Consider the following 18,978-nt stretch of genomic DNA (forward strand, 5'->3'; position numbering starts at 1 on the left):
CTACCCCCCCTTAATTTAAAGCCATGCCCCCTCGTGCTAGCTTTCTCCATCCGAGGAAAAAGGCTATCACTATCCACCCTATCTAAACCTCTAATCATCTTATATGTTTCAATAAGATCCCCTCTTAGCCGCCTTCTTTCCAACGAAAACAACCCTAAATCCCTCAGTCTCTCCTCATAGGACCTCCCCACCATACCAGGCAACATCCTAGTAAACCTCCTCTGCACCCTCTCCAAAGCCTCCACATCCTTCTTGTAATGTGGGGACCAGAACTGCACACAGTACTCCAAGTGCGGCCGCACCAGAGTTGTGTACAGTTGCAACATGACGCTGCGACTCCTAAATTCAATCCCCCTACCAATAAACACCAAGACACCGTACGCCTTCTTAACAACCTTATCTACTTGATTCCCAAGTGTGGGAATATATATATAGCAGTAATATATAGTTTGATCCTAAATATTACAAATTAAAGTTCTTATGAAACAAGTTGACAATCGAATTTCGCTGGGCATTTCTAGACAAGAAAAAGCACAAATCGTAATGCCCTGCCTTACCATAGTCTGTGGAACTTTTCTATAGATGAGAATTATCCTTATTCCTACATAGGGAACTAATAGAAACAACTGAGTTTCAGAGAACACCCCTCCCTTCCTATAACTCCATGAAAATGTCACCAAGATCAACCTCTAAGTGAGGTAGAGGTGGGAAAGAGGGGCAAAAGCAAGGAACAAGAGCTCAAGGGGAAAATGCAAGTACAAACTTCAGACCAATAAGCTTCTAATTACAAGCTTGTCAAACCTTTTTAACAAAGTCAAACGTAGACAAATCTTAGAGTTACCTACAGGGTCAAAAAATCAATTTTTGAATCAATAATTTTTGGTCTCCATCTGGAGATAAAGACAGGGAAAATGATTTCAAGGGAGAAAGTCATTGTGGGGAAGAGTGCTGCATCCTCTTTCCCAGGCACACATTGTCACCTCTACCCTTGCCAACTCGCACTCCCCTGACTCTCACCAACCCCTGCCTCTGGGGCAAGCAGAGCCATCTCCCAGCAGCAGAGGGTTCACCTAACTAATAGCAGTAGTCTGCTATTAGCAAGTCCAACCAGCCCCTCAAAAAAAGGATGAAATCTCAAATAAATCCAAGTACCATATGCATGCATAATGAACTCACCTGGTACACTGGCAAGGCAAAGGATGTGTGAATTGCAGACAAAAAAACTGTCCAAGATCTTAGCAGGCTGGTTGGCATCTATCACCACCACCTTCCCAGTAGAATGTGTGCTTGTACAAATCCAAACTAGGCTGGACAGCTCCTCCTGATGCCTCAGCTCCTTCTCCTGCTCCTGCACAATATAGATTTTAATAAACAATCTTATTCCAGCTCCTAACCTACCATATTTCAAACAATGAACTGTGTGTATAATAACATGTAAAGCAGCAAAATACTACAATGGCCATCTATTAGGCCCAAATCAGGTTGTGACTTAAGGCAACAGCAATTGTGTTCACCAGATGAGGAATGTTGGATTGTGCCTGCGGTTCTGAAAGGTAAGATTCAGATCCGAGGAAAGCATAGGCAAATAGTTTTCCATCCGGGGACAAAGACAGGGAAATTGATTTCAAGAGAGAAAGTCATTGTGGGGAAGAGTGCCGCATCCTCTTTCCCAGGCACACATTGTCACCCTTGCCAACTTGCACTCCCCCCACCCTCTGCCTCTGGGTGAACAGTGCCACTTCCCAGCAGCAGAGTTCATCTAACTAACAGCAGTGGTCTGGGAGCAAGTCCACTTAGTCTCTCAAAAAAGGGAAGAAATCTCAAATAAATCCAAGTCCCACAGGCATCCTTCTCCCTAATCCCAATAGTTGCCTGTAAACAATAAACCAAATGACCCAAAAGCTGGCATTTCAATACCCAGTCTGTGCAAAATCAGCTGGGATGTTTGTAATTGGAAGCCAAGCTCTTTGGCTGCTAAGAGTAGGAGGAACAAAAGAAAAGAAATTCAACACAAATTCCTGCCTGGTTATTATTCAAAAATTGCTGCTGGTCAGCATACATGTAAATGCCAGGCAAGGACCAGATTTAGCTCAATTACGATGCCCTGGATGCTTACAATTACATAGGACACTGTATTCTACATGACTGTCTAGGCAGTGAGACAATATACTTCAGGAAGAGTCAACACCTTTAGGTGTGTGGGGTTGGGGGGGGTGTGAGGGCAGCACAAAAGTGAGATAACCACTGTGTCCAGCAAAGGCCTCTGCTGCTACCAACACTGCACTTAGACAGTTGGAAATGGGCAAAATGGTGTTCCAGGGTAACTCCTGCTCAGTTCCATTAGGAAACATGTGACCTCCATTCAGAACATTCTGCAACAATTAGAAACCAAACAGAACACAAGCTCACCTCTTACTCCATTCTATCTGCAACACAGAATCACAGAACTACTACAGCACAGGAAGAGGCCATTTGGCCCATCATGTCTGTGCCAGCACTCTCTAGAAGCATTTTACCTCCTGTTTCTTCTCCGACTTCTCCCTATAGCCCTGCACATTCTTTCTTTTCTGATAACAAGGCAATTCTCTCTTGAATATCTCAATTGAAACTGCCTCTAGTACACTTTCAGGCAATACTTTCCAGATCCTAACCACTCACTGCATGAAAACATCACCATTGCTTCTTTAACCAGCTACCTTTAATCTGTGCCAACTTTGGGAACATTTTTGCTGTATCCATCTAAACCTCCTAAGATTTTGAATATCTCCATCAAGTCTCCTCAATCTTTTCTTTTTCAAGGAAAACAGTTCCAACTTCACCAATCCACCTTTGTAACTGAAGTCCTTCAAACTCTGGGACCATTCTCATGGATCATTTCTGCACTCTCTCAAATGCCCTCAGATCTTTCCGAAAGTGTGGCAGCCAGAACTGAATACAATACTCTGTCATCAAATGTAAATAAAAAAGGCTAGTGAATGGATGAAGAATGAATCATATTTCTCTTCTTGCACCCTTGCCAGTTGGGTAATGAAACAGCAGAACATTTCTACGCAGCTAGTTTTAATCTTTCAAAATCTCTCAGGATCAGAATCGTAACGGTCCATCGTGCCTACATTGGAGCAATTCATCTAGTGCCATTCCTCCAACTTCTTGTAGGCCTGCACATTCCTCCTTTTTAGATAACAAGCCAATTCCCTCTGAAATGCCTGACTGAATCATGCTTTCAGGCAGTGTATTCCACATCTTAACTGCATGCTGTATGAAAATACTTTTCCTCATGTCGCCATTACTTCTTTTGCCATTTACTTTAAATCTGTGCCCTCTGATTCTTGATTCTTCCACCAATGGGAAATGCTTTTCTCCATCTACTCTGTCTGAACTCCTTACAAAATCTCCAGTCAAGGCAATTTAAAAATACACATATTTAAAACAACTCAAAATGCTTGAAATGCTAAAATCTTTTAAGTGCAATTTTTAAGATAACATACGTACTTTAAGCTCTAGCTCCAACCGGTCCAAGCTGCTCTGAGATCCTTTCCGCTGCTTATTGCTTTCTGGTTCAGAACTGGAGACGTCATTGTAAAACACACTAGCACCAAAGATTGAGCCACCATCACGGGTTTTTCCTCCAGACAAGTTAACGCCCACCGCACACCATAACTGGGAAATAAAAACAAGATTGTCAATCAAGGTCACTTCATCGGGAGGATGATTATTTTTGTTGATAACTCCAAGAGAAGAGCTAAGACCCAGAATGTAGGGCACCATTCAAGGTGGAAAGGTAATCGATAACCATGAAGTAATAGTTGAAGTAATAGTTAAAGTAATACAGAGTTCAGACTTCAAAACTAAGTGGATTAAACTTCTGTATAACTGTTTGCCACAAACCAATATTGTGTGGAGCATGAACACAAGTATGGACCTGTTGGGCTGAATGGTCCGTTTCTGTGCTATCAAGTACGCTGCAATTCTGATTGGATAACGCACAATTGGACCTTCTCTCATCTGTGAAAGCTGCTCACTATTCCAGGATCACCATGGATTGAAAAGATATCCTGCCGGCTTCCATTCCCTACTAAATCATCTTCTTTAATCCCTCTCTGCTGGCTTGTCCATCCTTGCTGCCTATAACATGCCGGGAGCTCATGGAATATTTCTGTCAATAAGACTGAGGCTATACAATCAGCTGCCCCTACCATTCACTCTCTTCCAGTCCCTCATGGGCCAAATTTCCTCTAACGCAGTCCTCTGCCCTAGCTGTGAATTTGCCTAGAATCATAGAATCCCTACAGTGCAGGAGGAGGCCATTTGGCCCATTGTCTCTGCACCAACCACACTCCCATTCAAGCCCTTCTCCCCATAACCTCACGTATTTACCCTGCTAGTTCCCCTGAAACTAAGGGGCAATTTAGCATGGCCAATTCACCTAACCCGCACATCTTTGGACTGTGGGAGGAAATCGGAGCACCCAGAGGAAACCCACACAGACATGGGGAGAATGTACAAACTCCACACAGTGACCCAAGCCAGGAATCAAACTGGGATTCCTGGCACTGTGAGGCAACAGTGCTAACCATGGTGCCACCATGCATCTTCCTTTAGCTTCTCTTCTATCTCCCTTTCATGCCCTCCCTGAGCTCATTTTGTACGAGGCCCAAATCTTGCTTCCTCAACTCTATTCCCACTGAATTACTGACCATCCAACGTTTTTTCCCAACTCCCATATTAGCCGATAACATTAACTGCTCTCTCTCTCCTCATCCACAGCCCTCCTCTCCTTCAAATATTCAGTTCTCACTCCACTCAAAGAAATGACCTTTTAGTTCTCCTCCTTTGCCAACTCTCCCGTTTCCAAACATCCTGTCCACTTGACAATTGCTGAATGTGTCACCTCCCAAATCTCAGCCCATCTTTCCATGTTTGAGTCCCTTCAATCAGGTTTCAATCCCTGCCATAGTATCAAAATGGCTCTTGTCAAATGACAGCCAATGACAAATGTAAACTATCTTTTCTTTTTTGATCTGTCTGCAGCTTTGGTGTGCAGTTTTGATGTCCTTATCTGAGGAAGGATGTCCTTGCTATACAGAGAGTACATCAAAGGCTTACCAGGCTGATTCCTGGGATGGCAGGTCTGCTAATGTGGGGAGAGACTAAGTCAGCTAGGATTATAGTCACTGGAGGTTAGAAGAGTGAGAGGGAATCTCATAGAAACTTATAAAATTCTAACAGGGTTAGACAGGGTAGATTCAGAAAGAATGTTCCTGATGGTGAAGCAGTCCAGAACTAGGGGTCATAGACTGAGGATAAGAGGTAAACCTTTTACAAATGAGGGGAGGAGAAATTTCTTCAGTCAGAGGGTGGCGAATGCATGGAATTCACTACCACAGAAAGTATTGAGGCCAAAACATTGTATGATTTCAAAAAGAAATTACGATATAGTTCTGCTGGTTACTAGGGATCAAGAGATATGGGGAGGTGGGGGCGGGGGGGGGTAGAACGGAGATTAGGGCATTGAATTCGATGATCCGCCATGATCAAAATGAATGGCAGAGCAGGCTTGAAAAGCCAAATGGCCTCCTTCTGCTTCTAGTTTCTATGTAAAGCGCTCAACCATTGGTGACTGTGCCATTTGCTACCTGGGTCCCAAGATCTGAAATTTCCTGACTAACTCTATCTGTCCTGTTCTCCTCTCAGAGATTCCTCTTCATCCAAACTTCTAGTCATTTTCTTAATAACTCCTTGCATGGCCTGCTGTCATTGTTGTTTTACCATGCCTCTGTAAAACATCTTGGGATCTTTTATTATAATAAAGGTGCTACATAAACAAACATTGTTGTTTCAATTCAAGGGTCCAGAAAGTTACAGCAGTGCTTTATGTTAGTGTAGGTAGCAATAACTTTTGCTCACATCAGGAACTGTCAAAATACATAAAAATGGTGACTTCTGGTTTGATATTAGGTGGGAATTTGGCAAACCGATGTCATTAGAAGTCATTCATAAAAAGTGTTTCCCCTGATCAATGGGTCTCATGACAGCTCGAGAGTTTAATGTACTGAAGCGCAGATTGCTTCAAAAGCGACAGTGCTTTTAACTTCCAGCACTAGGGTGATGCTTCATTGGAAAGTTTTGATGCAGTTTGAAGCTGCATCCAGGCTTGAGCTGAGTGTTAGAGCAGCTACTGAATACACACACCCAGCTGAGGGAGTCTTTACCAGTTGCTGGATCTGAACCGTCAATTCTTTGCAAGAATGTCAGGAGGAAATCCAAAATCCAAATTGGGAAGGTGAGATTTTAAACAGTTTTTAATATATTTATGAGATGTGGGCTCCATTGGCTAGACCAGCCTTTATTGTCCATTCCTAGATAACCATGAGAAGGTGGTAGTGAACTGCCTTCTTGAACCGCTGAAGCGTAGGTAGACCCACAGTGCTGTTAGGGAAGGAGTTCAAAGATGTGTGGATTAGGTGGACTGGCCATGGTAAATTGCCCTTCAGTGTAACGGAGATTAGGAGGGTAAATATGAGAGATCACGGAAATAGGGCCTGGGTGGGACTTTTGTTGGTGCAGACTCGATGGGCCAAATGGCCTTCTTCTGCACTGTTGGGATTTATGATTATGAGTTTCAGTTTTTTGACCCAGTGGCAGTGAAGGAATGGCGATATATTTCCAAGTCAGGCTGGTGAGTGACTTGGAGGGAACCTGTAGGTGCTGGTGTTCCCATGTGTCTGCTGTCTTGTCCTTCTAGATGGTCATGGTTGTGGGTTTGGAAAGTGCTGCCTAAGGAACCTTGGTAAGTTGTTGCAGTGTATCTTGTAGATGTTATACACGGCTATCACTATTCATTGGTGGTGCAGGGATTGAATGTTTATGGAAGGGGTTGCAATCAAGCGGAGCTGCTTTGTCCTGGATGGCGTCAAGCTTCTTCCATGTTGTTAGAGTTGCACTCATCCAGACAAGTGGGAAGTATTCCATCACACTCCTGATTGTAGATGCTGGACTGGCTCCGGGGAAAGCCTATCCACCATCTCTGTCTTCAGTAAACAATCTTCACACTGAAAGTGCAGATTTTATTGATTAACTATTTGGTCACCTTCATGTAAGTATCTTTGTCATCCAAAGGTTGCAGATACACTGGCACAGGCAGATTCTTCATCTTGCTGTCACTTGGACCACCATTTGTCACCTAAGGGGAAAGCAACAAGTTACATGAATGCTCTGACAAATACACACACACACACACACACACACACACACACACACACACACACACACACACACACACACACACACACACACAGCACTATTCCATCATCCTCCCAACTCAGTAGTTAGATGCTTTAACCTGGTGCTGACAATACTCTGATGTTCTCTCTCACTTGACAAAGGCACAAATTGTTAATCAAAAGAAATTTTCCCCACAACTGCTTGTTAGCAGCAACACCCCTCAAGTGGAGAAGATTAAATCACAATTCACATCAATATAAGTAACAAGCTGAAATTAGAACTCCTACTCCATTCTGAGCACCTCCATACAGTATCCATTTCTCCAGAGAAACCAGCACTCAATAATAATTTTAGATCCTCTTTTGTAAAATGGGTCATTGTCAATCAAAGGCTGATTCGACACAACAACATAAAAAGTACCCTTAGTCGAATATGTCTCTCATGGAAATAGAAATGAACATTAGCTGGAGTAAATTCAGTCGGTTTTGAAGATAATTTCAAAGGTGAAGAGCCGAAAAAGCAGCAGCTTACAGCTAAAGGTCCAGTCACAGATGAACGGTCCAGTGTCTTTGGCCCTCACCTTACCATGCTCATGTGATGAAAGGAAGAGAAGGTCAGAGTGCTTCAGCTTAGTACCTGGGCCATGTACCTCTTCAACCAATAATCAATAAGAACACGACAATTAACATACTAAAATTAATTATTTTAAATTAATAATCCTTTTATTATTTACTCAACTTTAATTGTTTGAGAAGTTGAGATTTTCTTTTTCCCAGATTATCATTTAGGGCAAGGATAGCTAATTGCTGCAATATTGTTCTAAAAGCAGCCTAGGCTGACTCAGTGGCCGGAATCTTACAGGCACGTCCGCCCCGATCCCAAGAGGGGGTGAGGCTTAGGGAACGGCATCATCCTTTGGCCTTGGGCGGGACTGTACGAACCTTGGGCAGACGTGCCGGTCAAATTTCACCCAGTATTCGCATGAACATATGAGCAGGAGTAGCCCACTCAGCCTCTTCAAGCCTGCCCTGCCATTCATTATAATTGTGGTTGATTGGATTTTGACATCAACTCCACATTTCAGCTACTTCCCCCCATGTTTTGACCTCATCCTTATCAAAGATCTATCTAATTCTGCCTTAAAAATATTCAAGGACTCAGTTTTTGAGGCAGAGAGTTCCAAAGACTCATCTCCCTCAGAAAAAAACTTTCCCCATCTCTGTCCTAAACGGGTGACCCCTTATTTTTAAATGTGGCTCACAGTACTAAATTGTCCCACAAGGGGAAATATTCTCTCCATATAAGAACATAAGAACATAAGAAATAGGAGCAGGAGTAGGCCATCTAGCCCTTCGAGCCTGCCCCGCCATTCAATAAGATCATGGCTGATCTGTTGTGGCTCAGTTCCACTTTCCCGCCCTCTCCCCATAACCCTTAATCCCCTCTCTTATCAAAAACCCATCAACCCGCTTCTTAAAAATATTTAGCGAGGCAGCCTCCACCACTTCAACGGGCAGAGAATTCCAGAGATTCACCACCCTTTGAGTGAAGAAGTTCCTCCTCAACTCCGTTCTAAACCGCCTCCCCTTTATCTTGAGGCTGTGCCCCCTAGTCCTACTGTCTTTTTTGAGCGGGAAGAGTCTCTCCACCTCTATCCTATCCATCCCATTCATCATCTTATACGTCTCAATGAGATCTCCCCTCATTCTTCTAAACTCTAACGAGTACAAGCCTAGTTTATTCAGCCTCTCCTCATAGCTCAATCCCCTCAACTCCGGTATCAGCCTAGTAAACCTCCTCTGCACTCCCTCCAGGGCCAAAATATCCTTGCGCAGGTGCGGCGCCCAAAACTGCACACGGTACTCCAGCTGCGGCCTCACCAATGCCCTATACAGCTGCAGCAAGACCTCCCTACTTTTATATTCAATCCCCCTCGCTATGAAGGCCAGCATCCCATTCGCCTTCCTGACCACCTGCTGCACCTGCAAGCTGGGTTTTTGCGACTCATGCACAAGGACCCCGAGGTCCCTCTGCACCGTCGCCTGCTGCAGTTTTTCGCCCCGTAAGTAATAGTCCTTCCTACCATTCTTCCTACCAAAGTGGACCACCTCACACTTGCCAACATTAAATTCCATTTGCCATTTCCTGGCCCATTCGCCCAGCCTATCTAGATCCTTCTGCAGACTCTCCACACCCTCCGCACAATTTGCCTTTCCCCCAATCTTGGTGTCATCAGCAAATTTCGACACCCTGCACTCGGTTCCCTCCTCCAGATCATCTATATAAATGGTAAATAACTGAGGCCCCAGCACCGACCCCTGGGGCACCCCACTAGTCACCAACCGCCAATCCGAATAGCACCCATTGACCCCCACTCTCTGCCTCCTATTTGACAACCAATCCTCTGTCCACGCTAACACCCTACCCCCAACTCAAGAACCCTCAGGATATTTCAATCAAATCTCCTCTTACTCTTCTAAACTCCAGCAAGTACATAGCCTATCTAGCTACTTTACTCATAAAACCACCCATCTAATTCAGATGTAGTTCAGTAAACCTTCTGTGCACTCCTTCCAATGCATTTACATCCTTCCCTAAATAAGGCGAATCCTATACACAGTACTCCAGTTGTCTCATCAATGCCCAGTACAACAGAAGCATAACCTCCCTACTTTTGTGATCTATTGCCCTCACAATAAATGATAACATTCTATTAGCTTTCCTTATTACTTGCTGTATCTGTGATTCATGCATTAAGTCACCTAGATCCCTCTGCACACAATGCACTAGACACCATTTCAGTCTGTGTAATGTATAATATACACAAATCCAATTTTCACCTGTACTTTACTATGTACCTTTGATCACATTTATGTATGTCCATTTTAAATGCATTTACATTAACTTTACTCAAGAGGATAATTTTGTTGGAAATGCTGTGAGAGCAAACCTAATGCCGTAGCAATAATAAATGTGATATTATATCTGTCAGTACACTCCTCCAGCCACCCTAACTGAACCACTCATTACTCGTGGCTAGCCATTTAATATGTAATGGCATCAATAATACATTTGTTGCACTCTGTGCAGTACTCAAGCATCTCTCTCCTGTCGAATTGGTCTCAAGGTATGGGGTCACTGTCGGAACAGTGCAACCCAATTTAAAGACTGTCGCCACCCATGACAAACCCCAAACAAAAAGCAAGGTCTTACTCCTCAAGACAGAGACCAGCAAAAGGCAAAGAACAACATTTTTGAAACAAATTATCAAAGTAATCAAATTAAATTAGAAAATTAAACACTATTAAAGAGCTCCAAAATCTGAAAAACCATTAAAAATATAAAACATACAACAATTCTTCAGTCTAAGAACTGTCCACTACATATTTTTGGCATCAAATACAAGTAACACAGCAATTGCAACAGTAAGAAATAACTTTTCTGCGTTTGAAGATGTTAATAGTGGGGAACATAACTTTCAAGGAAAAAAAAGACTGAACTGTTACCTGTTTGAATTTAGGAGGCAGACTCCAACCATAGGCCTGTATTCGGCCATCGTCCTTCTGTACATGAGCCTTGACCTGACGATACTGCTCCCTCTTCTGCTCCCTTCGGGTGGCTGAAGTATTCTCACCGCTACTAACAAATAATAAAGTTACACAATACAACTGCTGCTTCACCATTTTAACACTGTGCAGGAACAAGCTAATACTTTAAAATCCTTTAAACAGTATCCAGAATTCCCCTTTCTGGTGAAACTGATAGGTAAATATCCTCTTCCGAGGATACTGGGCAAACACCAACTAGGAGAGGAGAAATCCTCCCCTATGTACAGGGGCATCTGCTCAACAACTCTGACAGAGCAGCAACTTAATTGTGTGTGAGAAGCTGATGCAAATCCAAGGATGTCACTCTGCAAAAAAGCACGTTGTAAATTTAGAAGAGGAGACATAACTCTGTGGCAGCGCATTCAACACATGGCTCTTTGGCATTGATGGTATCCCTCCCATTATACTCAACATTTCTGCCACCACATTTGGCCATTTTACACCAGACCTGTAATTTTCTCCACTCCAAGTTCTTCTGGCCCTGTCCTCTATTTGGTCTTCCTTACAGGAGCTGCAGTTAATTCTCAACCTCAAAAGTTCTCCTCTAAGCAATGGCCAGATGCCCAGTTTTCAGCTTGGCCATTCCACTGGTGATCTTATAATCATGATGTGGATATGCCGGCGTTAGACTGGGGTAAACACAGTAAAAAGTCTGACAACACCAGGTTTTAGTCCAACCGATTTATTTGATAGTAAACTCACTAGCTTTTGAGGGGTTTCCCAAAGAAGAGGGAAACCCCTTGAAAGCTAGTGAGTTTACTATCAAATAAATCGGTTGGACTAAAACCTGGTGTTGTCAGACTTTTTACTGATCTTATAATCAATACTGCCCATCACAGGACCTCTTAGCTCTTTGAATGATTTGGACAATCTGCTTTGACTGTATCCAACGTTGATGTCGAAGACAACCAGGCACTGTAGGGCTCATCCTCTCTCTCTCCCACACACTTCCTAAATCAGCAAGCAGCTTAACATCCAACTTCCTTCAGATCATCAACTGTTCTCAGTCTCAAAACCTTGACACTCAAAAGGGCCTGATGAGTAAGTTCTATTTAGCCAGAATCCCACTGTCAAACTGATGCCTCGCAGTGAACCAAAGTGTCCACAGCACCTGGTCTGCCTCCATAATTAGCATCTACAAAGAGACATTTGATCACTTGACCATGAAACAACAAGCCTGGTTTGATGAGAACAACTAAGAGATCCAGGAGCTGATAAGTGCAAGGCTTTTCTGAACCTGAGAATGCAACCCAACTGTACAGCAAGAAAGCAGTTCTGCAGGCGGCTGAAAGCTGATGTCCAGCAAAAACCCACAACCTAAAGAACAGGTGGTGGACACAGAAAGCACAGGATATCCAACAGTTAGCTAACAACCATTATGCACAAGGTTTCTTTAGCACAGTCAAAATGGCATAAGGCCCAGGCATGCAAGGCCCCACTCCACTGTTGGTCAAGAATGGAGAGGATCTCATCAACAACAGAGAAACAGCCAGCATCTGCTGGAAGGAGGACTTTGAAGCACTGTGTCTTCAATGCAAACATACTCGACTCCATTCCACAGCATGCTATCTGCCACCATCTCAGCACAGCCCCAACCTGGCATGAAGCAGAAAAGGCCATCTGACAACAGATAGAATCCCCGCTGAAGCACTAAAACATGACAAAGAAGCACTATTGGCATGTATGCATGACTTCATTTCCCTTATCTGAAAAGAGAACAAGACAGGAAATCTCAGAGATGCCATAATTGTGACCATCATCAGGAAAGGTGCCAATTCCGACTGCAGAAACTGCAGAGGAATTTCCTCCAGGTGGCCACAGGGAAAGTCATTACGAGAGTCCTCTTTAATTGCCTTCTCCCTGTGGCTGAAGAGCTCCTCCAAAATCGCAGTGCAAATTCTACCCACTAAGAGGCACAGCAGACATGATCTTCACTGCATGACAAATACAAGAGAAGTACAGGGAATAACACCTTGTACATGACTGTCTCTGCTTTTCTTCAATCCAGAAGAATCTCACCTTGCTCCATCTAATTTCTAATCTGCAGGCCTTTAATTGCTTAATCTATATAATCTTTTCTATTGCTCTGCAACATTTGCTGTTTCATATAAAATGGTTCTTGGGCCCTTCACTTAGATATTACAATTTCTTATCATTAAAAAGATGGTCTACAATGGAAGAATACACAAAGCAAGTTCACAAGTTTGATTCTTGAGCTGCATTAGATTTGCTGAAGGCACTGGGCTACTACAAATGACCCCATACAAAGAACTGGTGAGGGGAGGAAAGAGTTATCATCCAGGATCCAAACCACTGCCCAGTGACCTTTGTTAGGAAGTGTATGTGCAAGGACATCAAATAACGGCCAGCTCAGATTCTCCCATGATGCAGTCCCTAGCCAAACTGATGCCAACACTAGGCTCAGATTCAGAGATTGGCCACTTAGCCAGGTTCCTGTGCAGGTGGAAGCCCACCAGAGCATGTGTCAGTACCTTCAGGATAAAAAGAGGAAGAAATGGCGCACAAAGCAATATATCTTATAAATATAGTGAAACTTACTCTTCATTAAGGAAATCAAAAGCCTTTGACTTGTCACTAGGCAACTGAGATAAAGCACCGATTCGCTTCTTAGCCACTCCAGGTGTGATGTGCGAGGTTGGCGCATTGTATTTAACGTTGACGGGTGTGATGGGCTTCTTGGTTGTATTACTAGATGGACTGAACAAACGGCTAAAACTGCAGGATGAATTAAAGAAAAATAATCAAAACAAGGGAGAAACAGACAAAAATATTTTCTAAACTCAATACATGCTGACAAGATCACTTACAAAATGTGCATACATACTGTCCTCAAGGATCTCTGAATCCCATCTGCTTTGGTTGTATGCATTTCTTCATTCACATGCAGATAAAACCAATATTCTGTGGATTCATTTGGCCTAATTTTATATTTTCAAACTACATATTTGTTTCTTCCCTTCCTCACCCATGCCCATTTACCCTCAGGTATAATTTGGTGCTACACTGCAGTAACTTGCCAAAGTTCCTTCAACAGCATCTATCAAACTAACAAACACTGTCATCGGGGACATCACCTGCAAATTTCCCAACAAGCCACACATCATTCTGACTTGGAAATATATTATCGTTCCCTCACTGTCACTGCGTCAAACACTGGGTCAAAGCCCTGGAACTTCCTCCCCAAGAGTATTGCGGGTGTACCTACGTTGCTGGGACTGCAGTGGTTTATGACGTTAGTGTAACATAGAACATAGAAAAATACAGCACTACAGCACAGTACAGGCCCTTTGGCCCTCAATGTTGTGCTGAGCTAAGTCCAAGATCAAGCTATTCCACTCCCTATCATTCTGGTGTGCTCCACGTACCTATCCAATAACCACTTGAAAGTTCCTAAAGTGTCCGACTCCACTATCACAGCAGGCAGTCTATTCCACACCCCAACCACTCTGAGTGAATAATCTCCCACCATGAACCTTATAGTTATGCCCCTTAGTAACAGCTACATCCACCCAAGGAAATAGTCTCGCACGAACACTCTATCTACCCCCGTCATCATCTTATAAACTTCTATCAAGTCACCTCTCATCCTCCTCCACTTTAAAGAGAAAAGCCCCAGCTCCCTCAACCTTTCCTCACAAGATCTACCCTCCAAACCAGGCAGCATCCTGGTAAATCTCCTCTGCACTCTCTCCAATGCTTCCACATCCTTCTTATAGTGAGGTGACCAGAACTGAACACAATATTCCAAATGTGGTCTCACCAACGTCCTGTATAGTTGCAGCATAACCCCACAGCTCTTAAACTCAAACCCCCTGGTAATAAACGCCAACACACTATAAGCCTTCTTCACAGCTCTATCCACTTGAGTGGCAACCTTCAGAGATCTGTGGACATGAACCCCAAGGTCTCTCTGTTCCTCCACATTCCTCAGAACCCTGCCTTTGACCCTGTAATCCACATTCAAGTTTGTCTGACCAAAATGAATCACCTCGTACATCTGCCACTTTTAAGCCCAACTCTGCATCCTATCAATGTCTCTTGCAACCTGCAAGAGCCCTCCACCTCATCCACTACTCCATCAATCTTGGTGTCATCAGCAAACTTACTAACCCACTCTTCAGCCCCCACTCTTCCAAGTCATTGATAAAAATCACAAATAGCAGAGTAACCATAAGAGAGTTTTTAAAAAAAAAATCACGTTTTCCCAGCTCACAGCCTCAGCTATTGTTATTGTTGCCATGATGTCTCAGAGGGATCCTTTGATTGCTACTTAAGTGGCTGAAATGGGGTTGTTTATGTTTATTTTGGGATTAGTTTTATGACCCTACATTGTTAGAAGAAAAAGTCATGGGTTCTGTTCAGGTTTTTTTCCTTCCTAGGGAATTTAAGGTTTTCTTCCTGTTTGGCTGCAGTTTTAGTTTTAGAAGGGGTATCAGACTGAAGTCACTCTCTCTGGTTTTGGAAATACTGCTGTTAGCTGGAAGCAAGGTTTTTTGCCTTCTTGAAACGGAAAATCTGCTGTGGTGGCTGGACCAGTCAGGTGTTCTGGAAGGCTGTTCTGGGTGTATCAAAGCGAGCTGCTGGAACTTACAAGACTGAGAATTTTCAGTTCTCCAACGAAATGGCTTGGTTCCAGTATCACATGAGCTTTAAGTCTTTGCTGCGTTGAACCTGTCTAAAAGTTGTTTTTATGGCAAGGGTTTTGTTTGATTGGAACATTTTAGATATATTTGTTAAGGGTTATACATCATCTTGATTGGTTTGTTTTTGTTTGTAATTGATAAAAATTCTTGCTAATTTTCTTTCCATAATGTTAACTATGTTCTTAAATAAACTTTGTTTGATAAAAACTCTCAAGTGGGTCATTTGAATAATATTGAAGTGAAACATCTCATGCTTATCCTAGCCAAATTCAAGATGCAAAACTTATGATCCAGCTGGGCTCCATAAAACACTTTGGAGTTTGTGACCTGAACCATAATAGATTCAAGAAGACAGCTCACCACTACCTTTTCAAGGGCAAAATGTTTTTATTCATTTGGGGTTTAGGCTTCACTGGCTGGCCTAGCATTAGGGATGGGTAATAAGTACTGGTGTTGCCAGTGATGCCCACATTTCTTTAATTAATTTTTTAAAAATATAGCCATGTCTGCAGTTTAGAATCAGGTATTTAGTTTTCACTTGGAAAAGTAGAATTTGAACTTCGAGCTATTAAACACCTAGAATATTCTTCCACCTCTCTGTTCCCATCTCAGATTATAGTGTCTCTATGCTTGAACAGGCTTCTGTGAGTAATAATAGGGTACACTTCCACAAATATTTGCTATGTCTGGTCCCTCAGCTAATTGTCCATCCTCTAAATACAGATGACTGCCAGCAGGCTACTTGACAGAAGTGGTGAGAGAATAGTGACACAGTCTTACTCAACATTTTCACACAAACACATTTTCCAGGAGATACTGGAAGGCTAAGCTGGAGGCAATCAGTTGGATCTTCCCCTCCCTAATTCAGGAACACGAAGGTCAATAATATCAACTCTGTCGAGGTCAGCTAACACATCTTGGATCAGGAATAGAATTGGGGATCTTATCTTTTTTTAAACTGCTCATGGGAAATGGGCATCATTTGCCATTTATCCCCAAATGACCTCATGAAGGTGGTGGCATGGTGTCTTAAGAACATAAGAAATAGGAGCAGGAGTAGGCCATCTAGCTCTTCGAGCCTGCCCCGCCATTCAATAAGATCATGGCTGATCTGAAGTGGATCAGTTCCACTTTCCCGCTTTCTCTCCATAACCCTAAACTCCCCTGTCTATCAAAAACCTATCTACCCGTGACTTAAATATATTTAGCTAGGTAGCCTCTACCACTTCAACGGGCAGAGAATTCCAGAGATTCACCACCCTTTGAGTGAAGAAGTTCCTCCTCAACTCTGATCTAAACTGCTCCCCCCTTATCTTGAGGCTGTGTCCTCTAGTCCTACTATCCTTTCTAAGCGGGAAGAAGCTCTCTACCTCTACCCTATCCACCCCCTTCATTATCTTATATAAGATCCCCCCTCATCCTTCTAAACTCCAAGTACAGACCTAGTCTATTTAGTCTCTCTTCATAGTCCAACCTCCTCATCTCCGGTATCAGCCTAGTGAACCTCCTCTGCACTCCCTCCAAGGCCAATATATCCTTGTGCAAGTGCGGCGACCAAAACTGCACACAGTACTCCAGCTGCAGCCTCACCAGTACCCTGTACAGTTCCAGCAAGACCTCCCTACTTTTATATTCTACTCCTCTCGCTATAAAGGCCAACATTCCATTCGCCTTCTTGATCACCTGCGACACCTGCAGACTGGGTTTCTGCGACTTGTGCACAAGGACCCCCAGGTCCCTCTGCACCATAGCATGCTGCAGCTTTTCGCCCTTTAAATAGTAATCCCTCCTACTATTATTTCTGCCAAAGTGGATAACCTCACACTTGCTAACATTATACTCCATCTGCCTGGTCCTCGCCCACTCACTTAGCCTATCCAGATCCCTCTGCAGACTTTCCACACCCTCCACGCAATTTGCTTTTCCACTCATCTTTGTGTCATCAGCAAATTTCATCACCCTACACTCAGCCCCCTCCTCCAGATCGTCTATATAAATGGTAAATAGTTGAGGCCCCAGCACCGATCCCTGCGGCACTCCACTAGTCACCAACCACAATAGCACCCATTGATACCAACTCTCTGCTTCCTATTAGACAACCAATCCTCTATCCATGCTAACACCCTACCCCCAACTCCGTGCACCCTAACCTTCTGTAGCAGCCTTTTATGAGGCACCTTATCAAACGCCTTTTGAAAATCTAAAAACACCACATCCACCGGTTCCCCTCTGTCTACCGCACTAGTCACAACCTCATAGAAATCCAATAAATTCGTCAAACACGACTTCCCCTTAATGAATTTGTGCTGCGTCTGCTCTATCAAACCATTCTTTTCTAGGTGCCTCGCCATTTCTTCTTTGATGACGGATTCAAGCATTTTTCCAACTACAGACGTTAAACTAACCGGCCTATAATTCCCTGCCTTTTGTCTGCTACCTTTTTCAAACAGCGGCGTAACATCAGCCGTTTTCCAATCTTCCAGCACTTCCCCGGAATCCAGCAAATTTTGGTAAATAATTACTAAGGCATCCACTATCACCCTCTGCCATTTCCTTCAGAACCCTGGGATGCATTCCATCCGGTCCTGGGGACAGTCCCATTAGTCTATCAAGCACTACCTCTCTAGTGACAGCAATCGCATTCAGGCCCTCAACTCCTACCATCCTTCTATCTTTAATATCCGGCAAACTATTCGTGTCCTCCTCCGTGAAGACCGAGGCAAAAAACTTATTTAAAGCCTCAGCTATTTCCTCATCTCCCACCACTAAATCCCCCCTCTCATCCTCTAAGGGTCCAACATTCACTCTAGCCAGCCTCCTCCTCTTTATATATTTGTAAAAACTCTTATTGTCCTTTTTTATATTTAGTTCTAGTTTAGCTTCATAGTCTATCTTTCCTTTCTTTATCAACTTCTTAGGTATTCTTTCTTGATTTTTAAATCTTTCCCAATCTTCTAATCGCCCACTACTTTTAGCCACTCTGAACGCATCAGCTTTAATTTAATACTCTCCTTTATTTCCTTTGATAACCACGGCTGGTTATCCCTTCTACATTCCTTCTTTACCACCAGAATATATTTCTGCTAAGTACTGAAAAAGATCTCCTTAAAAATCCTCCACTGTTCCTCAGCCGTCCTATCGACCAATCTGCGCCCCCAATCTACATTTGCCAATTCCTCTCTCATCCTATCATACTCCCCTCTGTTCAAGCAGAGGACAGAGGTTCGGGCCCCTACTTTCTCATCCTCCATCTGCATCAAAAACTCAACCATACAATGATTGCTCGTCCCAAGAGGATCCCTCACAAGAAGATCCCTAATTCTACCTGCCTCGTTACACAACACCAGATCTAAGATAGCTCGCTCCCTCGTAGGTTCCGTCACACACTGTTCAAGGAAACTATCCCGACAGCATTCCAAGAACTCTTCCTCAAGCCCACCGCGTCCGACTTGGGTCAACCAATCAACATGCAGATTAAAATC

At 43.4% G+C, this 18,978-nt stretch overlaps 1 protein-coding gene across 6 annotated transcripts in view; it reads right to left on the minus strand.

The window, feature by feature from the left end:
- LOC145356524 (C-Jun-amino-terminal kinase-interacting protein 4-like) overlaps positions 1-18,978 on the minus strand; it is a 315,087-nt gene that overhangs the window by 39,135 nt on the left and 256,974 nt on the right. For 3 of the 6 annotated variants that reach the window (XM_080209269.1, XM_080209264.1, XM_080209268.1), the window contains 5 exons: positions 13,392-13,568; positions 10,731-10,860; positions 7,091-7,183; positions 3,493-3,660; positions 1,177-1,348 (listed from right to left, as the gene is read on the minus strand). In XM_080209269.1, the coding sequence (XP_080065395.1) occupies positions 1,177-1,348; positions 3,493-3,660; positions 7,091-7,183; positions 10,731-10,860; positions 13,392-13,568 (740 nt within the window). Of the gene's footprint in view, positions 1-1,176; positions 1,349-3,492; positions 3,661-7,090; positions 7,184-10,730; positions 10,864-13,391; positions 13,569-18,978 lie in introns of all 6 variants that reach the window. The other 3 variants (XM_080209266.1, XM_080209263.1, XM_080209267.1) reach the window with 1 other exon arrangement.

The sequence above is a fragment of the Carcharhinus amblyrhynchos genome, chromosome 21 (assembly GCF_965287045.1).
Source record: "Carcharhinus amblyrhynchos chromosome 21, sCarAmb.v2.hapA, whole genome shotgun sequence".
NCBI classification, from domain to species: domain Eukaryota; kingdom Metazoa; phylum Chordata; class Chondrichthyes; order Carcharhiniformes; family Carcharhinidae; genus Carcharhinus; species Carcharhinus amblyrhynchos.